This window comes from Pezoporus flaviventris, unplaced genomic scaffold (assembly GCF_033815535.1).
Source record: "Pezoporus flaviventris isolate CSIRO_AGI_PZ_B2104156 unplaced genomic scaffold, CSIRO_AGI_Pfla_v1 ptg000006l, whole genome shotgun sequence".
Classification (NCBI taxonomy): Eukaryota; Metazoa; Chordata; class Aves; order Psittaciformes; family Psittacidae; genus Pezoporus; species Pezoporus flaviventris.
In genome coordinates this window covers 15,779,938-15,799,024 of record NW_026892554.1, presented here as the reverse complement: position 1 = coordinate 15,799,024, position 19,087 = coordinate 15,779,938, and the positions used below count along the sequence as shown (strand labels likewise).

Here is a 19,087-nt window from a genome sequence, read left to right as displayed (position 1 = left end):
AGGAATGTAGCTTTTTCTGAATCTATGCGCTAAAAGTTCAAATGGCGTAACGTGTTGCAGCAGAAACAGATGAAAAATCTGTTTTCAGAAGTGCTACCGATCTTATAAAAAGCAATTTTACAACATTAAGCAGTGTAATTGGTGAATAAGTTTGAGAAAGCTTCATGTCAACTGACAAGTGTGGATTGCAGAAAGAAAAGTTGTAGTTTAACACTTTCTTCCTCATGACTAACTCAAACTTTTTTACATGCAGAACTTTGTTATGATACTTTCTGAAGTACTCAACTTTTAATGCCTTCCATTTAAAAAACTGAACAATTGAACAATTTAAAGAGGAAAAAAGGAATTTTCTTTTAAAGTTGTTTGTGATTTCCTAGACTATTTAGCTTGTCCAGTTACCTGCAAACAATAAACATTTTCCTAGCTGCAGGATCTGTACTTTGTCTAGTTGCACTTTTCTAAGTTCTTGTATGTCTTGTCTCTTTCTAGACAGATTTAAATTATCTGGCTACCTGACAGAAATGGAGAGCTCTTTATCTCCGAACAGCAATGTTCTCTTGTTTCTGTTCACTTTACTGCATTTCAACATGTAACCACTTGTAACTGCAAGATACAGGTGGCAGTTCAGCAAGTTCTAAAATGTATGGCTTTAGGTTCAGTCTTGACAGTGTTTTATTTCCTCTTATCTTCCTTCCTTCCCCTCCTGCCTGCCTGGATTTACAAGGTATTTCCCTGCTGCAAGGAGCACTTTCCTGCCTGAAAATTCTGGTGCAGCATTTTAGGCGTCCAATATATGATTACAAAGTTACCAAAATAAGAATTCCCCATATGTTTAAACATTTGAGAGTATTTCCAAACAAATTAGAGTGTACCTAGGTAATGGCTCTCTCAAGGACTGGTAGAGCTTCTGTGCATTTGCAGTAGTCTTGATGCAATGATACTACTTAGAGATTAGGCTCAGTTGAATTTAGATTTGGAATGCCAGATTTCCTCCATGACTGTGGGCAAGGCCTTTAACTTCATTGTGATTGGGTTTGCCATCTGTAATAGAGAGGGATCAGCACTGCTTTTCTGTGTTTTTCACTGAAGAATCATTCTTGCATTGCACACAAAATGGCGAGTGTATTGATAGTAATACTGTACAATAGAAATTGGTAACCCAGTTTCAGTTCTATGAAGCCTATTTACATGAGACTTTAAATAAAGCTGTTTGCTTTATTGTAATAAAAGTGACATACCAGGAATACTAGATAAAAAAGGCAAGCAAGCTTAACATCAGATTTGCATCCTTGTGATTCAGATCAAGATTTTGCATCCCATAGTCTTTAAGCAGAGTACTTTGTCACTTTTGAAGTCCTGTTGCAAAATATGGGGTGTGTCTGGTCTATTTGTGTAACATACACTCAATTTCCAGTTTGAATTGCTGTAAGGTCCCAAGAACTGAGTTAGAGATGACTAATGTAGGTCTGTATCCAGTTTCCTAGACATCCTGGAAAATGCTAAACAAGCAGTGTTAAATATTTTTCTCTTCCTTTTCTGTAGGATTTGTGTGTGATTGGCATTGTGCTGTACTGCAGTGAAGAGGTATTTTTCACTTCAAGAGACCTTGCATTAAAGGATCATGGTAGACAGTTTAATAGTTTCTTTGAGGTAAGTAATGCAATAAAACATGTCAAATCTTATTTAATATATTTTTAATGCGCTGCAGTAAATTTCAATTTGGTTGTCTCTTTCTTTGGTGTTAAAAGTGTTAATATTATGTGTATCATAGAAGGATAAATAAAAATCTTGTCTGAAGACCAAATAATCAAGTACATGCATACCAGACATAGCGTTCTTTGGTGATAGTGAAAATAAGAAAGTTCTTGGCATTTGTTTATGCTTAGAGCATCTGTTAGTGTGTGCCAATTTAATGGTATATATTATTGGAAACTTGTTATTTTGGTGATTTGTTTTTTCTACTTATGAGGCTGTGCAACTGCAGTCGGTGGGCTTACATTACTGATTTACATGTTTTAGTACCTGTGCTGTAATTCATTCAGGAAGCTATATTGCATTCCTGAAGCAGTTGCCAGTGGGCAAACATAGGAAAGACCTTTCAGACAGTTTTCCTGAGAAAGGAAACATTCAGCTGTTTCTAAGCTGGTCTGTCGGGTTCTGTAGTTGGGCAAGCAAATTCAGAGAAAGCAGACAGCTTTGATGCCACATGAGCAAAAGCTGATGCGCAAGGAGGGACAGCTGCCTGCTCTTTCATTTGTGTGGAGATACACCTCTTATTTAACTTTTCTTGTGAATTTCAGACATCAATCTTTGGATTGCAATTCTGGCATCCTTGTTAATATGCCAGGGCAGATTCCACATCAAAATGGTTCTGTCAGATATTATTGACACTACCTCTACTATCTTTCCTGTTGAGACTTCTTCCTGAATAGCTCCTGCCAAGCTGTCCCAGCCTTAGACTGTTTTGCAGACTGTCATTTGAGATGAAGTCAGGAATATGAGACAAGAGTACTGATCACTTGGCTAAAATTCTTTTACTCCTATCTGGACAATCCATAGTTGGCCATGAGAGACCTTTGTAAAATACAACTTCTAAGGGACTGCAACCATGAAAGAAATCTATTTTTGGTATCCTCCACTTTGTTTGTGGAGAGCTAATGCTGCAGTGACAGAGGAAGAACTTTGAGAGGTGTTCCTAAATGAGGTGTTAAACAGCAAACCTTTTCTTGCTACTCCTGCAATAGCACTAATGCAGCTTTGCTTTGCTCTGTGCCCCTTCCTCCCCAGTTAAACAGAAATTGGTATCACCAGTAAAAGTGAGCATGTTTGCTCTTTGCAGCTTGGTAGACTGGCAGTTTAAAGCCTGACTTTGTTTTAAACTAGTTACTTGGCTCAAGTAGTGCCATGGCTGTGAGAGCATGGGCTGTACCAGAAAGGAGGGCTCTCACACAGAGGCCTGAGTTAAACAGCCAGTGATCAGCTGCAATTGATACCTGATCTGTCCATGTGTACTTGAAAAGTTTTGCCTGATTTTGAGGAGCGCTTGTTCGTTTTGGCTTTTCTGCACAGTAAGAATACTTAAAACAAACCTACTGAAATTGGAGAAGCATGTTTTTGTAGCTTGAGAGGGCTAACGTTAGTCAAGCATGACAAATAAAAAGGCCTAGTCCAGAGAAGTTAGCCAAAGCAAGCTACTGAGGGAAATAACATTAAAAAAATTAAATTGCCACACACTGATTTGAAGCTAGAGGTTTACCTCAGAATAGCTTCAGTGTTCCTGGCAAATTTCCTGTGTGTGTTTGAAATAATAGGTTGATACCTTTGTTTCTGAGCGATCCAAATACAGATACCAGAAACGAATTTAAAAACTAGCTTCATTGTCCTTGAGCATGTACATACAGAGGGAGATTACAGTGCAACCTCATTAAAGAATGGTCAGGAAAAGCTTGACATGGTGTAATCACACATATACTGAAAGTTTGCGTTTTGGAACTGGAAATTTTAATCTGATAAGTAATTTGCTTTGAAGATTATGGTTCTCACTCAGTTCAGAACTCCCAACCTAGTGCATGATTTCAGAAGAATTTACGGGTGGAAATCTGTAGTCCTTAAGACAGATCGGAAAAGTCTTGTTTGAGGATGAAAGCATTCATTTCTTTATGCAAAGTCTGAACATTCTTTCACATACTCTGAGGGATTATAGGGAGCAGAAGCCATAAGAGACCAGGGAGTGGGTTGGAAGATTCTGACAAGGAAGTTAAATAGAATTTGCAGAGGATGTTAAATATAACTTGCAGGGGCTGGGCCAGTCAGTCTGTGCTCTGCCTACTTAGAAGCTTCTTATATTTTCATTGAGAGTAGTTAAAGGATCGCTTGAGCACTTGGAGAAGGAACATGAAGATCAGCTAATGTCAGAATTGATGCTGTCATTTTGCACTTTGGAGATCTGAGTTCTGTTTCTGGCTTTGATTTCACATGTGATTGGCAAATCAGTTTCTTCATTCATGCCTTTGGCTTCTGCCCAACGTTGTGTTATTGGGCCTTGCTCTGAACTGCACATTTTGACTCTTTAACTGTGGTTTCTTTATAGTGCCCTACTCTGGCTCTGATTTCAGCTACCTCTGTATTTTTCTTCCTCATAAATGATAGCTTTGTGAAATATAATACTTCATTCTAATGGACTTTTAAAGTGTTTTAATTGTTGTTTTGTTTTGTTTTCTTAAATTGATGTGGCAGTAAGGAAGTAATGACTTCTTCTTACCTTTGAATGGTTTATTTCTATGAGAGGGGCATAGACTGGTGGTGAAGTGATGATAGGCCATGTGCAATCAATACTTACCTAATGTTCCTTTTGCAGTATGTTAGCAAAAACAAACATAGAAATCTCAAGAAAAACATTCTGCTTAGTATAAGAATATAGGTATTGGTGGTAATGAAACTATTAGTATAAAACCCTCTTTCTGTTTAGGAGGTCTGTCTCTGAAAATATCTAAAACAGAAATATTTAAAGGGTTACCGCATAGGGAGCGAAGGAAGGAGCTGAGAGTGGGAAGCACAGCTGGGTTTTTTCTGGTACATTAGTTTTCAGATGAATTTTGGATCCAAATCCATCAGTTTTACTTCTGCATTTAAATTCAGCAAATCATTAGCAGTTTTCCTCTTTGTAGAGGGTGCGAAGCATACTCTTTGTAGACAGGAAGCTCAGATTTCTGGTGGAAATAAAGATACCTTCATTCTGCGCTTGCACCTTTCTGTGTTTTCTGATGAAGGGCCTTGCTACAAGGCAGCAAACCAGTCTCCAGTGCAAATTATAGCAAACAGAAGACTAAGCTAACTGAGCCTAACTTCTAACAGGCTCCTAGGAGTCATTACAGTGGTGAGGCTTGACAGAACAAAGTTTGTTTGGGCCTGGTTCCCATTATGACTCCTTTCAGATTGAAGATTTGGGGACTGGGGTGATGCTTGGCTGCTTCTACTGAGTCTCTGGTGAGCTGTGTCTGCTACTTTCCATCTTCTGTGCCCATTAGGTTATTCAGTTTCTACAAGCGTTAGGCAGCTGGAGAAAAACCTATTTTTCTGCAAAATCATGGTGATTCTTTACATGTTTCTTGTGTCTATAAAATGAGGAGCCAGAACCAGAAGCAGGCTTAGTCCACAGTTGGGTGAAATCTTACTTAGCATTTTAGAAAACTTGCAAAGCATATGTCAGTTTGACACCAATGCTGAGGTGTTAAAATGTGAACTGCCTAGAATATTTTAATTTAAACATATATGTGAAATACTGTCAGTGGATTCTACTTGACGCACAAATAGGCGGCTGTAACTGGTACTGTCTTCTGTGAAAAGAATGTCATAAGAACGTCACATACAGTTTAGTGAGTCTGCTTTGGTTAGTAATGGTACTCGAGTCTAAATATGTTCTTGCAGTATGAAACCCTGTAATAGGTTTGATTAGTGGTAATTATATCACCTGTTTGCTTTTTCAGACTTCTCAGTTCGCTAGCAGTGCTGGGATTTCAGTTTGTCATCCCACAGCCTTCAATTGAACACAGAAAGGTAAGAATTAAAAATGTTCAGGTTTTATGTGCTTAAAGGTAAATGTAGAAAACATTAGAGTAAGAGGCATAAAGCAATGCAGTTTCTGGGAATAATGTGGCTTGTGTGTGGTTTTTGGGGTTCTTTTTTTAAAAATATAAATATATACTTGGTTGAAAGGGGCTCATCATGGTTAATTAGCTGAGTGGTTGTATCAAGTGTTGTAAGTCACAAATAGGTCAGTGGCAGTTTACTCAAGCTCTGGAGGATTTTTAGCATGAAAGACAAGGAGGAAGAAGAATTCATGTCAGTGAGAGCAGTCGTCAAGCACAGATTAGCACAAGCATCCATTTGCTTATAGGTAGCTCTTTCTCTTATAGTGATGGAGATGCCTGAAACAGCAGTTGGACCCAAACCTCTGTTGTTAGATTTAAATTGCTAGAGGTCAGAGCTGAAAACTGCTCTTGTGCTTTTGTGAATGGTTCACTCATCATAGTGGCATGGTGCACCTTCCATCCTGCTCAGCATTCTGGCTGGAATATTTAGGTTAGGTCTTTGCATGGCTTTTCAGGAAATTAGTGAACAGTTTGGAGAGCAACAGAGGAGCTGTGATTATCTTCAAGAGCTTTTAAAATCTTAGCTCTGAGGGAAATTTGAATGAATTCAAGTCGTTTAATCTAAAGACTTGAAGGCTGGTGGGAGAGGCAGATAAAAATCTCGAGATACTTAGGAGTGCTAAGGAGGCTATTCTGTCTGCGGGGGAATAGATGAGAAGACGTGGATTTAAACTGGGGTAAAGGAAACTTAGGTTTATTGTTAGAAAAATCTTAGGGTAAGGATATAAAGAAGAACAGATCATATTGACTGGGTAATGTTTAGAATTTCCATGATGGAAGTCTCTCTGAATGTGTTGGACAATTGTTTATCGGGACTGGTGTAAGTATTGGTGATTCTAGCAGAGACCTGAGGGGAGACCCTATGAATGCTCTTGATCTCTGTGTGCTGTGACTTTATATCAGTGTTGTTCTCATCTCTAAATTGGTATTCAAACACAACCAATTCTGCTTTTTACTATAGATTTTAAAATAATAATGCAAGATGTATATTTATTTTTAAATGGTACTTTTTAAGGGAGTAAAAGGCAAGTTTGTGGGGTTTCCTTCTTTGTGCTGTCTTTAGGGTAAAAAATTTTGTGGACAGTCACTCTGTAGGTATGGGCTAAAAACCTGAAGCCATCTGATAGTTACAGCTCCTGAAGAACACAGCTGTTATGTTCAACTCCTTGTACAGCCTAATTGTAAGAAAGTTAAATGAGGTCAGTAATGAAGCAGTTTGAAACTGGCATGGTCCAGCCTGCAGCATTTCTCAAGCTGCCCAAGTGCTTTATTCTTAACCTGAGTACAATGTAATATTCTTCAGTAGTTGAGGTCCCCTGTATTTTCTTGCGCAGTTGAGTGGTCAGGCTGCTGCTCTGTTTTCGGTACTCAGTGTAATTAGGCATTCTTTTGTAACATTGACAGTGGAGAGATGCTGCAGTGCAGCTTTCAAATGGCCTTAGGGGGAAGAAAATCTACTAACTAAAATAGAGTAAGTCAGAGAAACAATTGCTTCATTCTGTGAAGCTCCAGAATTAATTTTTATAAAATCAGATTCTTTGTTTTCAGTCAAATGAGAAATGCCAGAGGTCTGGAGTGTCTTCTGTACTAGTTAAAGGGACTGAAGGCATGGTGCTAAGGGGCACAGTGACCACCTTGGAGATGTTCTTTTCACTGAAAACAAGACAGGCAGAAGTTTCTAGTGATGGCCTCATACAAGCTCCAAGGCTGTCTGTCATTCATGTCTCTTACTCTGTGGGAGAGGATTCTGTTCATGCCAAACTGTATTTTAGACTGGAAGTCTATATTAATAAATTTTTTTTGGAAACCTTTGGACACACCTATCGGCTCCAGACAAGAGAAACTGTTAGCAGCTCTGAAGGCCAAGTCAGGCACGTATCTAATGAAACGCGAGTTCTCTGCTTTGTAGCTCTGGAAGTTGTTCCTGTTCTTTTAATGCAGAGACCTGGACAAGTGTTTGCTGGCATTCACAGACAGCATCTCCTATGTATTTCTGTGTGCATCTCTGCTGTTTGGCAGAGGTCCTGTGTGAAAGGAGGTCAATTTTGCAGGAAAAAAAGGGAGAGGAGGGAAGGATTTAATGAAGAATATGTCATTTTACCTTTGTAGTGAATAACAAAAGTGGTGCTTGGTAACTTTTATACACATCCTCAGAGGGTACAGTATGTGGAAACTGAGTAACTGGAGCTGAATTCTGTTAGAACATAAGGTTATACCCCATGTGTTTATTTTGTAGCTTAGACACATATGCACAATTGATGCTTGAATGTGCAGTGTTGGGAGAGTGTTTGGATTCTGTTGTGTACCCTGCATATACTTATTTTGCTCTGAAAGCTATGGACAGAGAAGTAAAATTAGAGAACTGGACTTGAGTATTTTGCTGAATAATTCATTAAAATATTTCCCAATAGCCTAGATCTCCTTACACTAAAACTTTTGGGAAAATGAAATAAAACCTAGAACAATCCCCAAAGCAGCTGATGGAAATGCAGTTGTAACTGCCTCTGGACACCCACAGTACAGCTGAGATGTTTTTTTAGGACTTGAGAACACTGATTAGGAAATACTGTTTTATGCTTGTATTAAAATCTTGCTAGATTTCAAACTTTTTTTTTCTTTTTGGAATCCATGTTTAACACCATACTAGTTTCAGAGAGCCTGACATAATGTAGATTTTTGAACAAAAATCTGTTTGTAGTTTCCTGTCTCTTTTCTTGTGAGAGTTTTTATTTAGCTTCAGTATACTAAAAATACTTAAAGTACCTTTTAGCTACTCCTGACTTAGTGGCATATGTTTAGGACTTTAATATGAAGAAAGGAGTTTATCTTCTCAAGCAGCAATTTTTAATCTTAATTTTTTTTAAAGAGAAATATCAACAGAATGTGGAAGAGCAGCTCAGCAGGTCACTTTCCTCAGATGCACACAAATCCATTTCTGCTATGACAGTCTGGGGACTGTTAGCTAGAAGAAGTGAGGTAAATGACTTCCATAGTGGGGAAGTCAGATAGTGGAATTAAGACCTGGGGAGATGACAGGAGATGGGAAAGCTTTATTTGTTCTTATTTGCAGTTTATTCTGTAACTCTTCTGATTTCAGGAGCTCCCACCTTCCATCCCCATACTAAGTGCAATACTTGTCCCCTTCTTTTGTTACTCTGGGGAAACTTTGCTATTAAAATAGAAATGTTTTGAACACTGGCTGGTAAGATGGTGCCTTTTGGGTGTGTGGAGTTTGGTTTTGTTTTGGGTGTTTTTTAACATTTGACTGGGCAATGTTTTCTGCTTTTAGATTTTATAATGAAAGTTTTGAAAGGTTTTCTGTCATACAAAGGCAGAATTGACCAATACAAAGTTTCTAGTTTCAGAAAAACCTGCTAGCTGATTTTTATATAGAAGCTTTTGTGTATATTTACTTTAAAAATGCTCTCTGCTGTCAGAAGTGCACAAAACCAGAAAACAGGGAGTATCTTTAAATCTTCATCCATCTGAGCTTATGGTGATGCTCTATTTGTTAATCTTATCTCTGTAAATAGCACGAGTTTGGACAGTAATCCAAATACATGGTATATTCGTTAGTTAGAAATAAAAACTCCTATGCAAAAGATTTTTATGGTTTCTTGCTGAAGACAGGGGTCATGGTATTGGTCAGTGGGTTCTTGGAGGGTTGGTGTGTTGTTTTTTTTTAATGATCTAACTTCCTTATTCCTCATTAATAGTACATAATTTCTAAATATCAGGTGTACTTCTCCATAAGGCCAAAATGCTCATTGATATTACCAAAAAAAAAAGAGAAAATGTTGTATGAAACCAAATGATTGCCACTTGCATTTAAAAATCATCGAAGCTTTCTGAAACTGGTTAAACTGAAATCTTTCTTAATATTAAAACAACTGACTTTCCACGTCCATCAGTGCTGGCCATATGAACAGCCCTCCTGCTGCTCATCATGCAGTTAAGCTCTCTGTTCTCCCTTCCTATGCTTATTTTATTGAATAAATATTAATTCACTTTATCTGGTAAGTGTCATACTGTGATGAACAGAAGGTTAAGATATGAAACATAACAGTGCTTCTCCCAGACAACCACTTAAGTCTGTATTCCCAGTTTTTTATAAGTCATTGCCAGACAGAGTTCGACCTAATCATGTTGCTGTGCTAAGAAAGTGAGCTGTAGTTATGCCTTGGATTTGTTTTTTTTAGTAAAATTGGTAATGCAAATAGTAATAAAGTTTGTCCAAATAGAATTTCTGGTGTAAATATTGCTTTATTTTATCATCTTGCTTCTGTTATTAGCACTGAGCTGCTTTGAATTTATGCCTATCTTTGTCACTCAGCTGTAGATTAGTATTGGCTTCAATGAAGATACAGTATCTTAACAAACTGATTTTCAATGCCTGGAAGAATTGTCAGGATTTATTTTTGCAAGCATTTCACTGTTCAAGAATTTTGAGCCTGTTTGGGCTTAGTGTTGTTTCTTTATGGTGGCTCTAAATTAAAGAAGAAATAAACTGGATGTTATCTCTTGCTATTAAATATACAAGGTCACTATGAACAGAACTCTGTATTCAAGTGAATGTGGCTATACTCCCTACAAAATCTGGAGATGAATATGCTTTACAATGTGTGTGGTTGACACCCCCCCCAGCCCGTGTTGAATTTGAATATGCTTGTTGAAGGGTCATCATGGACGTGTAAGTGGGAAGGTAGAGGGAGAGTGCACAAAGAGGGTGGTGACTTTTAAGAGTACTCTTTCAAGTGAGTAAGAATTTGGTTACTAAATCTGACTATATTTTTAGAATTCACGTAAGAAGTTTGGTGCATAAATGGCACCCTACACCTTCATTTATATTGTAATAATGACAGTGAATGACAATGTTCCTTTAGTTCTATTGTTCTTTCACCTTATCACACCCTATAAAAGTCACTATTCTTTTAACTGAAAAGGAAACAGCTGCCTAATACATCTGAACATACTGTAACAGAGTAAAATGTGAAGTATGAAGTCTACTATATCCTTGAAACACTGAGGGGAAATTGGAGTTAGACAAAGTAGTTAATATCCAAGCTTGGATTTTGGCCAGGACATCAGGGCTAATGCCTAATAGTCTAATGGTGCTAAGGAGTGTCATGGGATCTCCACCACAGCCAGTCACCACGTTGGTTTTACATATCCTGAGAAGCAGAAACATGTAACAACAGAAAGCTGTGTTCTTCCTTGCAGTCCAGATAGGGTGAAGCTCTGCCTTAAGGTTAACAGTGACTGAAATGTAGAACTTGTCAGGACTTGCTGAGCTGGAGCTCAGCTCTTGCTAATAGGCCTGCTGCAAGTTGCTATGGTTCTGTCTTGCTGGGCTGCGTGCTCTGAACAATTTTACTAGAGCAGCTTAGTCGCCATGAATGTGTCTGTGTACAGCTGCTGTGTACATGGTCCTGGCAACAAGTGGGTGCAGGTGTCATGCTTTTTTTCTTTTATTGTAATGTTTTTCTTGTTTATAAGAGATCTGCTGTCTGTTGTATTTTTATACATGAATTCCATAAACACTACCAGCTGAAATGCAGTCCATATTCCTCTTGCAGTTTTCACTGGTCAGTATATCTGCATGCCTTCAGCACAGCTGGTTGACTTTAACTGTGTAGATACCCGTACCATTGCATTCATTGAAACTTTGGTAAAAGCCTTTCTAGCTAATAATATTGCTATTTTAATTACAGTGATCTTTAGGAAACAGAAGAGATGATTTAGTCCACGCCAAGACTTTTCCTTTAAAACTAGACAGAATATTTAGAACAACAGCTGAAAGAATTTTCTTAATATCTCTGCATTGTTACTAATTCCCTGTCCTTAATGATGTGTATTAAAATGGTTAAGAAATAACATACTTTTTTTGTATGGGGAAAGGTGAGGGGGTAAGGATTACATTATTTTATGCAAATACAGTCTTTGAAAAATCAAGGCCAATGCTTTTGGTATTTTTAACCTGATTTGTCATGGATCTCTGAAATTTATTTTATTTTTTAATTAAAACCCACTAACTTCTTTAAGCTCAGAGGAGGAGGAGCTTAAAGCTTGTTCTCAGAAAAAATGAAAGGATCTTTGTTCCAGTGGGATTCCAGAGCAGGTGAGCTTACAAGGTCATAGATAAGCTTCTCATCTTCCTTCAGAGCAGTATTGCATGCTGATTCTGTCCCTGGCTTTGTATCAGAGTGATGGTAAAGATGAGAAGCTTTTTGGATTCACAGATGAGCTCTTCTGTTAGGGAATGTTGCTTTCTATTTTATGGCAGCTTGTCCTCTCTGTTTCTGGAGTCATGGGTGGATGACTAGCCGAGAGATCTTGAGAGGTGTTAAGTCAATTACTGAATAAATAAAGTCCGTATTTCCACCATATGTGGATCGCAAAGGAGTTTTCTAAGTGTAGAAATATGATAGAGTGGCAACAGCTTTGTCACAGCTGAAGATAATTGACCTGGAAAAGGCCTAGGGTAGTACAAGCTGGGTGATTTCGGTCACAGGTGACAGTCAGTGCTGGGGAAATAGTTTATTAAAATAAAGAAGCCTAATTTGTGATACAGTGAGGGCCTGATCCTTATCATCTTTATGTTACTGTAAATCAGAAGCAATCCCATTGTAGATAAGTAGGGAATGTATAGGACCTGGTGGAAGTGAGGTCAGGAGTGACTCATCTGTTTACTTGAAAGTACTTAATGGCCCTACAAAAGAATGAAAAGAAACCTCTTCCTTGAAACACTAGTCTCACACAGCACAATGGAGGTGGTCTTGGTGTGAAAAAAATTAGCCAAACTTGAAGGAAGCCTCAGGCTCTCTTGGTACAGAAACTGTTCTGAACTTTTTTCAGAGCTGTTTACTTTCTGGCCTATTTAAATAATGTCAAAGTTTCTTCAGATGTGGTCAGAGTTGGTTGAAGGGGCAGTTAAACTTTCCAGGCATTGGAACTCCCTTCAGTGATTTGTGAATACAAAGGTCTTCTATTTCCAGGCTTTTTAGCCCTTTAATCTTCACAGGCACAGATGTTCAGACAAGGTTTTTATACAAAGAACGGAAACCCAAATCGTTTAAGCTGGTAATATTTACACTTACCGTGTACTGTAAAATTCAAATGGTTTACTACATCTCTGATTAAAGGCTTCCAAGATACACTGAAGGATTAAAATAGCTGAGCATACTAACCAGGCAGACATGTACACATTGTGTCATGATGTTTTGTTTGGCCTCTGCTCCATTTTTCTCCTAGCCTTGAGAGATCTGAGAAGTTATCTGCAAGTTTTTGGGGTTTTTTTTGGTAGATTGTTTTTATCAAGCCACCAATGTTCCATGTGTTTCTTGTAAGAGGCATAAAAAATATGGTGGTTGCAAATTAACATCTATAAAATGGACTGTAAAGACTTTCTGCTAGGAAATTGTTGTCGCTGTATAGGTATGGTCTTTATTAGAAGTCAGCTGAGTTAATACTGGAAGAATATTCTTTTAAGATGCTTAGACTGGTGAAAGAATTAAAGTGGTTCCATAGATGTGTTTTACAACACTGGCAGGGAAATAGGATTATGTTACATGTGAACAGGTTCTGAAGTTTAAATTACAATTTCCTTTAGCCCATTCAAAATTTGGCATGCTCTGCTCCAAACTGCTGATGTGTAAAGGAAGAGGAGTGTCCCTGTGGCTGCCCTTCTGAACACCTACCCTCAATTCAGTTTGCCACTCACTGTTACAAAGGTGACAGATTGGAAGATATTTACTGCATAACAGCCATTATGAAGAAAAATGCTGATTTAAAGAATTTTTGATAGCAATTTGATAGGAATTAGTGGAGATGTAGAAATTGCAAGCACTTGCACACTGAAAGCTTGTCTTTTCTTTACAATGTTTACCATACAACTGTACCTAGTGAGATGTCTTCTTTCCACTCGCAAACTTTGTCCTGCTATATAACTGAAAAATGTACAGGAAAAAAGGGCTATAATTATGGAGTGAAATTGACAGGGAAGATAGATTGAATTTGTAGAGCAAAATATTTGGCTATTTGCTGTAGATAGAAATCTTTTTGGCAGTTCATTTATAATCAGAATGAATATTACTAGGTTACCTACAGGAGGAATCAATCATGAACTATGGGAAAGTAGATTAAGTGGGTAAATTGATCTCTCCCTTTTGCAAGCTATGTGATTTTATTAATGAAATTACTTTCATGATTTAACTTGGCACGGAAAATTCACTATGCATTTCACTTGTTTCCCAGTGCAGGCGTAAACTCTTCCCTTAAGAAAGTGTGCTGTTTAATGGCTAAGTTTTAAAGGGAGAGGAGGAGGGGACCTAGCATCAGGAATCTCTGAATATGTGATGTTTCTGAGATGATCTGGAATACTTCAGCTGTCTTCTGTAGCTAGCTGTAATTTCTTGGATGTATCTTAGGGCTGTGGTCGAATCCATTACTGGCTACACAGTAACTGGGAAATCACAGGACAGCAGGACATAAGTGACCTGTGAGACCAGAAGTTAATTTCCTCTGCTCCGGGCATGGATTGGTTGTATCTTAGTTGTTCCTGGTAGGGATTCGAGATCGGCCTCTGTGATGCCAGGATCTCCTCAGGCGATCTGTTCCTGTGCTTTGTTTGCCTTTCCACTAAGTAGTTTTTCCTGCTAGCTAATTTGGATCACCTCTGATTAAATTTAAATCCACTGTTACTTGTGTTTTGGGGAGAGGCCTGGAGAACAATTTGTTGCAGAGAGAAAATGAACAGTTCTTGGAATTTTTTTTTCATGTAAACCATTTGCAAGACTCATGATTGCCCCCTATGTTTTCCATTCTTTAAGCTAAGCAGCTTCAAATTAGTCAGTCTTTTTTAGTAGGCTACACAATCTAAACTGAGTAGATTGTGCCATTAATCACGTCATCTTCTCAAAAGATTTGTCTGTATCCCCCCGTCTTTCTCAAAGTAAGAAAACAGACCTTGATTGAAAATGAAAGTGCGTAACCTGATTTGCTAATGAAAATTCCCATCTCAGAATGTTGTCATTTTATAATTAAGTAGTGGTGAGTTTGTACATCAGTATAAGACATACTGTTACTTTTTACTTGGTTTTATTATTAGGTTCTTGCTTGACTAGCTAGATTTAACCTTTTTGTGCTATGTCTAGATGTGTTTTACTGTGGATATTAAGTGGTACGAAATTTCTTTACATTGCCTTCAGTCATGTAAAGTACCATTTTCCTGGAAACAGTTCTTGCTGCAGTGAAGTCTGGCAGTCAGAAAGTTCTCTCTGCAATAGGTCAACACTTGTCATTGTATAAGTTTCCATTTCTATATAACGAAATATTTGTTATGTTAGTGGTGACTTGAGTTGCTTGTAGAGGAACAGATTTTAGTTGGTGCCTGCATGAGTGTCTTTGGCTTTAAAAAAAATAAGTAAGAAATAGTTCAGACAGGTGAAACCTGACTTCTGATAATGAAGGACTATTCATTTGATAATAATTAAATTTTACTGCAGACCAGGGTCAGGCCAGAAGAGTGTCTCTGTGAGTCACCATTACCATTTTATATCTCTGCTAGAGATACATTAATGTGTAGTGTAAGTATGAACAGTGAATATTCATTGAAAAAATCACAGACTGAAGAGTAACTTGTTTAGTTGGTCGAACTGTAAACCAGTGGTGTTCTGTTACTGGATTTGAAAGCAAATGTAACAGCCAGAAACCAAGATGATGTTGCATGTTGTTCATAATTTTGACATTATGTGGTATTAGATTGTACAGACTAATGGATTTAAAAGCCTGATGCCAAATAGGGTACCCACGTATTAAAAGCAGACACATCTGCTCCTGTTCAAATAACACGGGGGAAATGGGCAACATAAGACACTAATGCAGATGCTTTTTATTATTCAGAAGTTATAATTAAATGTAGTTTTTTTCTGTGATTGGTGATTGAAGTGTGAGAGCAACCTCAGAGTGGGGAAATGTTTTAGATTATGTAGACCACAACTGATTACTACACAGCAGCACCACAAGCCCTGCTCTGGCTTGCCTTTTCATACTGTAATGGTGTATTCAACTGTGTTTGCAAACCACATTCCACCAAAGCCTGCCATGTTTATAGCTAGCTGATCATAATGTATGCTTACTGGCATAGGTGGTTTGCAGTTCAGTTAGTGACTGTGCAGGTTATCTGTGACTAGAGGCAAAGTATGTAGATGTTAATCTTTTACTGTTATAACAATAATGTTTGAGGCATAATTAATGGAAGTTATGAGTTTAGGTTATCCTTTGAAGGGGGCAGAAGTGACATACAGTCAGACAAGGCTGTCTATGCAAAGCTCATTTTGATGTAGCTACACACTCAAATAGCGCTGGAGAGGTGTTTCAAGCATTTGTTTGTGGACAGTGCCTTTTTTGTTTCCTAATTGAATTAATCTGTATGTATACTTGTTGGTACAAAGATTATTCACAATATAAATCAACTGTTAAAGGATGCTCATTTGAAAGAATGTTTGGCAAGTTAATAATTGTGAAAACCGGACATTGGAAGCCTACTTTGAAAACTTGTGATTCAGCCAGTTGGACAAGGGAAGCAACAGAAAAACTATGCATTTAATGAAAATGCATCCGATTTATGTGCAACGAAGTTGAGCACTCTGCCTAGCACGGGAGACTGAGAAATCCTGACGTATCTAGTTGCAGGAATGGGTAAAGCTTGTGATGCAAATCCCTAGGGAGATTGGGATGGGTGTTTGTAACTTCCAGCTGTGTTGATACCTTGCCAACCACAAGGTCATGATACTTAAATATTTAGCATAGCTTGAGGGGTTAACTCTCCTTAGAGTAGCAGTCCCTGCCCTTTATAATCCTTCCTAGTTTCCTGCAAAAACCCCCTCTCCTTGGGGTTCTTCTTTGTTTCGGTTTCCCTGTGCTGCTGAATGGCGAGTATGGGCTATGTGGCACTGAACACACAAGACCAGCAATTTCTCCTGTCTTTTACTGGGTTTGATGGTGATTTCTGTGAATGTAGGGTTGGGTGGGTCATCTTGAATAGCTTTTTTCTGTGAAGCATTAATGTGGGTGGGGGAAAAGTGGTAGTATATCTATAGCAGTATTTTTTGGCTGGTTGGAAATCAGCCTGTGCTCTTAATCTGTTGCTTTCCTAAAATGTTCCACATTAGATGGGAGTTCCTGAAATATTATTGCAACCAGCAGCTGTCTCCATTGTTGAGGTATCAGAGTGGAAGAGAGCAGTCAGTGTCTGTTGACCCAAGTTCCTCACCAAAAATTACTTAACTTCCTGACTTTGGTAATATTCTAAGAGTTTGCAATCTCCGCATTCTCAAACTTTTCATTACACAATGTTTTCCATTCCTGAAAACTAAAGAAAAGCTATTCCTATCCAGATAGTCAAAAAGGTACCTTTGGTCTGAATGGTTGATGGCTGTAGGAGATCTCTTACACTGGCAGAATAGGCAGCCGTTTGATAGGGAATGAATAAGAGAAGTTACTTTCTGTGTTGTTCAGTTTCACTTCTGACTGCACAGTGAATGCCATAAGAAGGATATTAGTGTTCTCCTCGTATTACAGTGTGGATTCTTGTTCCTAAGTCAATCTGTTGTGTCTACAGGTTCCCCAGAGGATAGAAGAGCAAAGAGATGCATCTGAGGATAGCAGTGCAGGAATCCCAGGCATGTGGGGAAGTTGGGGCCCCTGGTCTGCCTGCTCTCGGAGCTGCAGTGGTGGTGTGATGGAGCAGACACGGCCCTGCCTCCCAGCCTATTACCGGGAAAGGGGCTACCGAAGGCCAGGGCGGCAATACCCAGCCTCAGAGAGAACCCTTGCTCATCAGCATTCCCGTCACCACGAGGACTCGCTGACTGCTTATCCTGGCCATGTCATTTCTGCCATTCGTACGTCTGTGCCGCTTCACAGGAATGAGGAGCAGCTTTGGGCTGGCCTTCGGGCCTTTGCTTCTTCCGGAGGCCATAATAACAGCCACCTGAGCAGAGGAGCATTGAGAGGCAGCAGGCATTCTCAGACCCAGAGGCAGAGCACCAAGCCGGAAAAGAGGTATGTGTCTATGCACCATTTTCTTCTTGCTATGAATGATGTATCTTAAGAATGACATGTCAGATTAGAGTTGATATTTTTTAATACTTACAAAGGCTATGAAAGACTAACACTGACTTTTGCAATGTTTGCCATCTTCTTTGGAAGGCTGTCCTCCCTGCTGACTACTTATATGATAATACCCAAGGACAGGTATAATTATTCTATAATTGCACTAGGCAGATTATTTCCTTTCACATGATGACTTGTTGAGATACTTTTCCTTTTCTGCTGCACTCTCATTTGACATTTCTATCTTCACCATAATAATAAAAATTGGAACAAGTAACAGCTTTATAATTGGATTCTTAATTTCAGTGGCCATTCTGATTTTAACTCAATGAAAAAACAAGTTTTACTTCCCTCCCACCCCCATACCCAAGAATGGTCACATAACTGTCCATTTGCTTTTCTTTTAGTCAAAACTCTAGGTCTGTTTTCTATTTTTCATAGGCTGTTTATGGGTTTTTTGTTTTCTCTGTTCCCTTTTTTGTTTTCTACCACATTTTTTTAGCAAAATTTCCTGTTTGATTAAAAATGTGGTTGTTTAACGCACAGAGTGTTTTTAATACTGCATATGTTTATATCAATTTTATAGTATTAGCTGTTCAGTCATTAAGGCTGTGTGGAACTGTGCAGTTACAATTAATTACAATTAATTCTCCAGTTTCTGGAAGAACACTTTTTTTTCTCCTCTGTGGTACCAGTCTATCAGATTTTTTTTCATATATGTATGAAAGGAAAATAGGTATGTTTCCAGTTTGAAAACTGAGGAGAACGGGCATGTAGATCCCTTGGGAGGGAGTGTTCCTGAAACACCTCTATTCTGTCTGTCTTTTCTTAGAATATGTATACCAGGAGTTGTCTGATTCTTTCCTTATCAGCTCTCTTCTGTGAGATGCATGGAGAGGTGGTTTGTTTTTTTTGGTTTAGTTAACAAAAAACTCAAACCAAGCAAAAAACAAAAACCACAAACCAAAACCAAAAACCCAGAACCACCTCAATCCCCCTCAAATCCTCCTTGATATAATGTGTTTCTCTAAGATTCTTAGGTGAAGCCGTCAACTGTAATTCCTTTTAAAAAGTCATCTTGCTGACCCAAACAAATAATGTTACCTTGAGGCAATATTCCAGCCTGACTGGAATAAGACAGTGGGACCCTCTATTGCTGTAATAAATACATTCTCAGACCCAGGAAGAAATTCTCTTCATCTAAAAGGATATTTGAAAATAGAAGTTGACCTGTTAGCCTCCTGTTTGTCTCAGTAAAGCATGTATTTCCAAAAGCAGGACCCAGCTGTTCAGATGTTGATCTGCCTGGGTGTTGGCCATTT

General features: G+C 38.4%; 1 protein-coding gene across 5 annotated transcripts in view; it reads left to right on the top strand.

The window, feature by feature from the left end:
* The window catches only part of THSD4 (thrombospondin type 1 domain containing 4), a 317,127-nt gene that overhangs the window by 58,076 nt on the left and 239,964 nt on the right, over positions 1-19,087 (top strand). For all 5 annotated transcript variants that reach the window (XR_009742235.1, XM_061447099.1, XM_061447101.1 and 2 more), the window contains 3 exons: positions 1,543-1,650; positions 5,487-5,556; positions 17,272-17,714. Coding sequence is in view for 4 of the 5 variants with exons in the window: in XM_061447099.1 (XP_061303083.1) it covers positions 1,622-1,650; positions 5,487-5,556; positions 17,272-17,714 (542 nt within the window). In the remaining variant the exon portion in view is untranslated. The remainder of the gene's footprint in view (positions 1-1,542; positions 1,651-5,486; positions 5,557-17,271; positions 17,715-19,087) is intronic.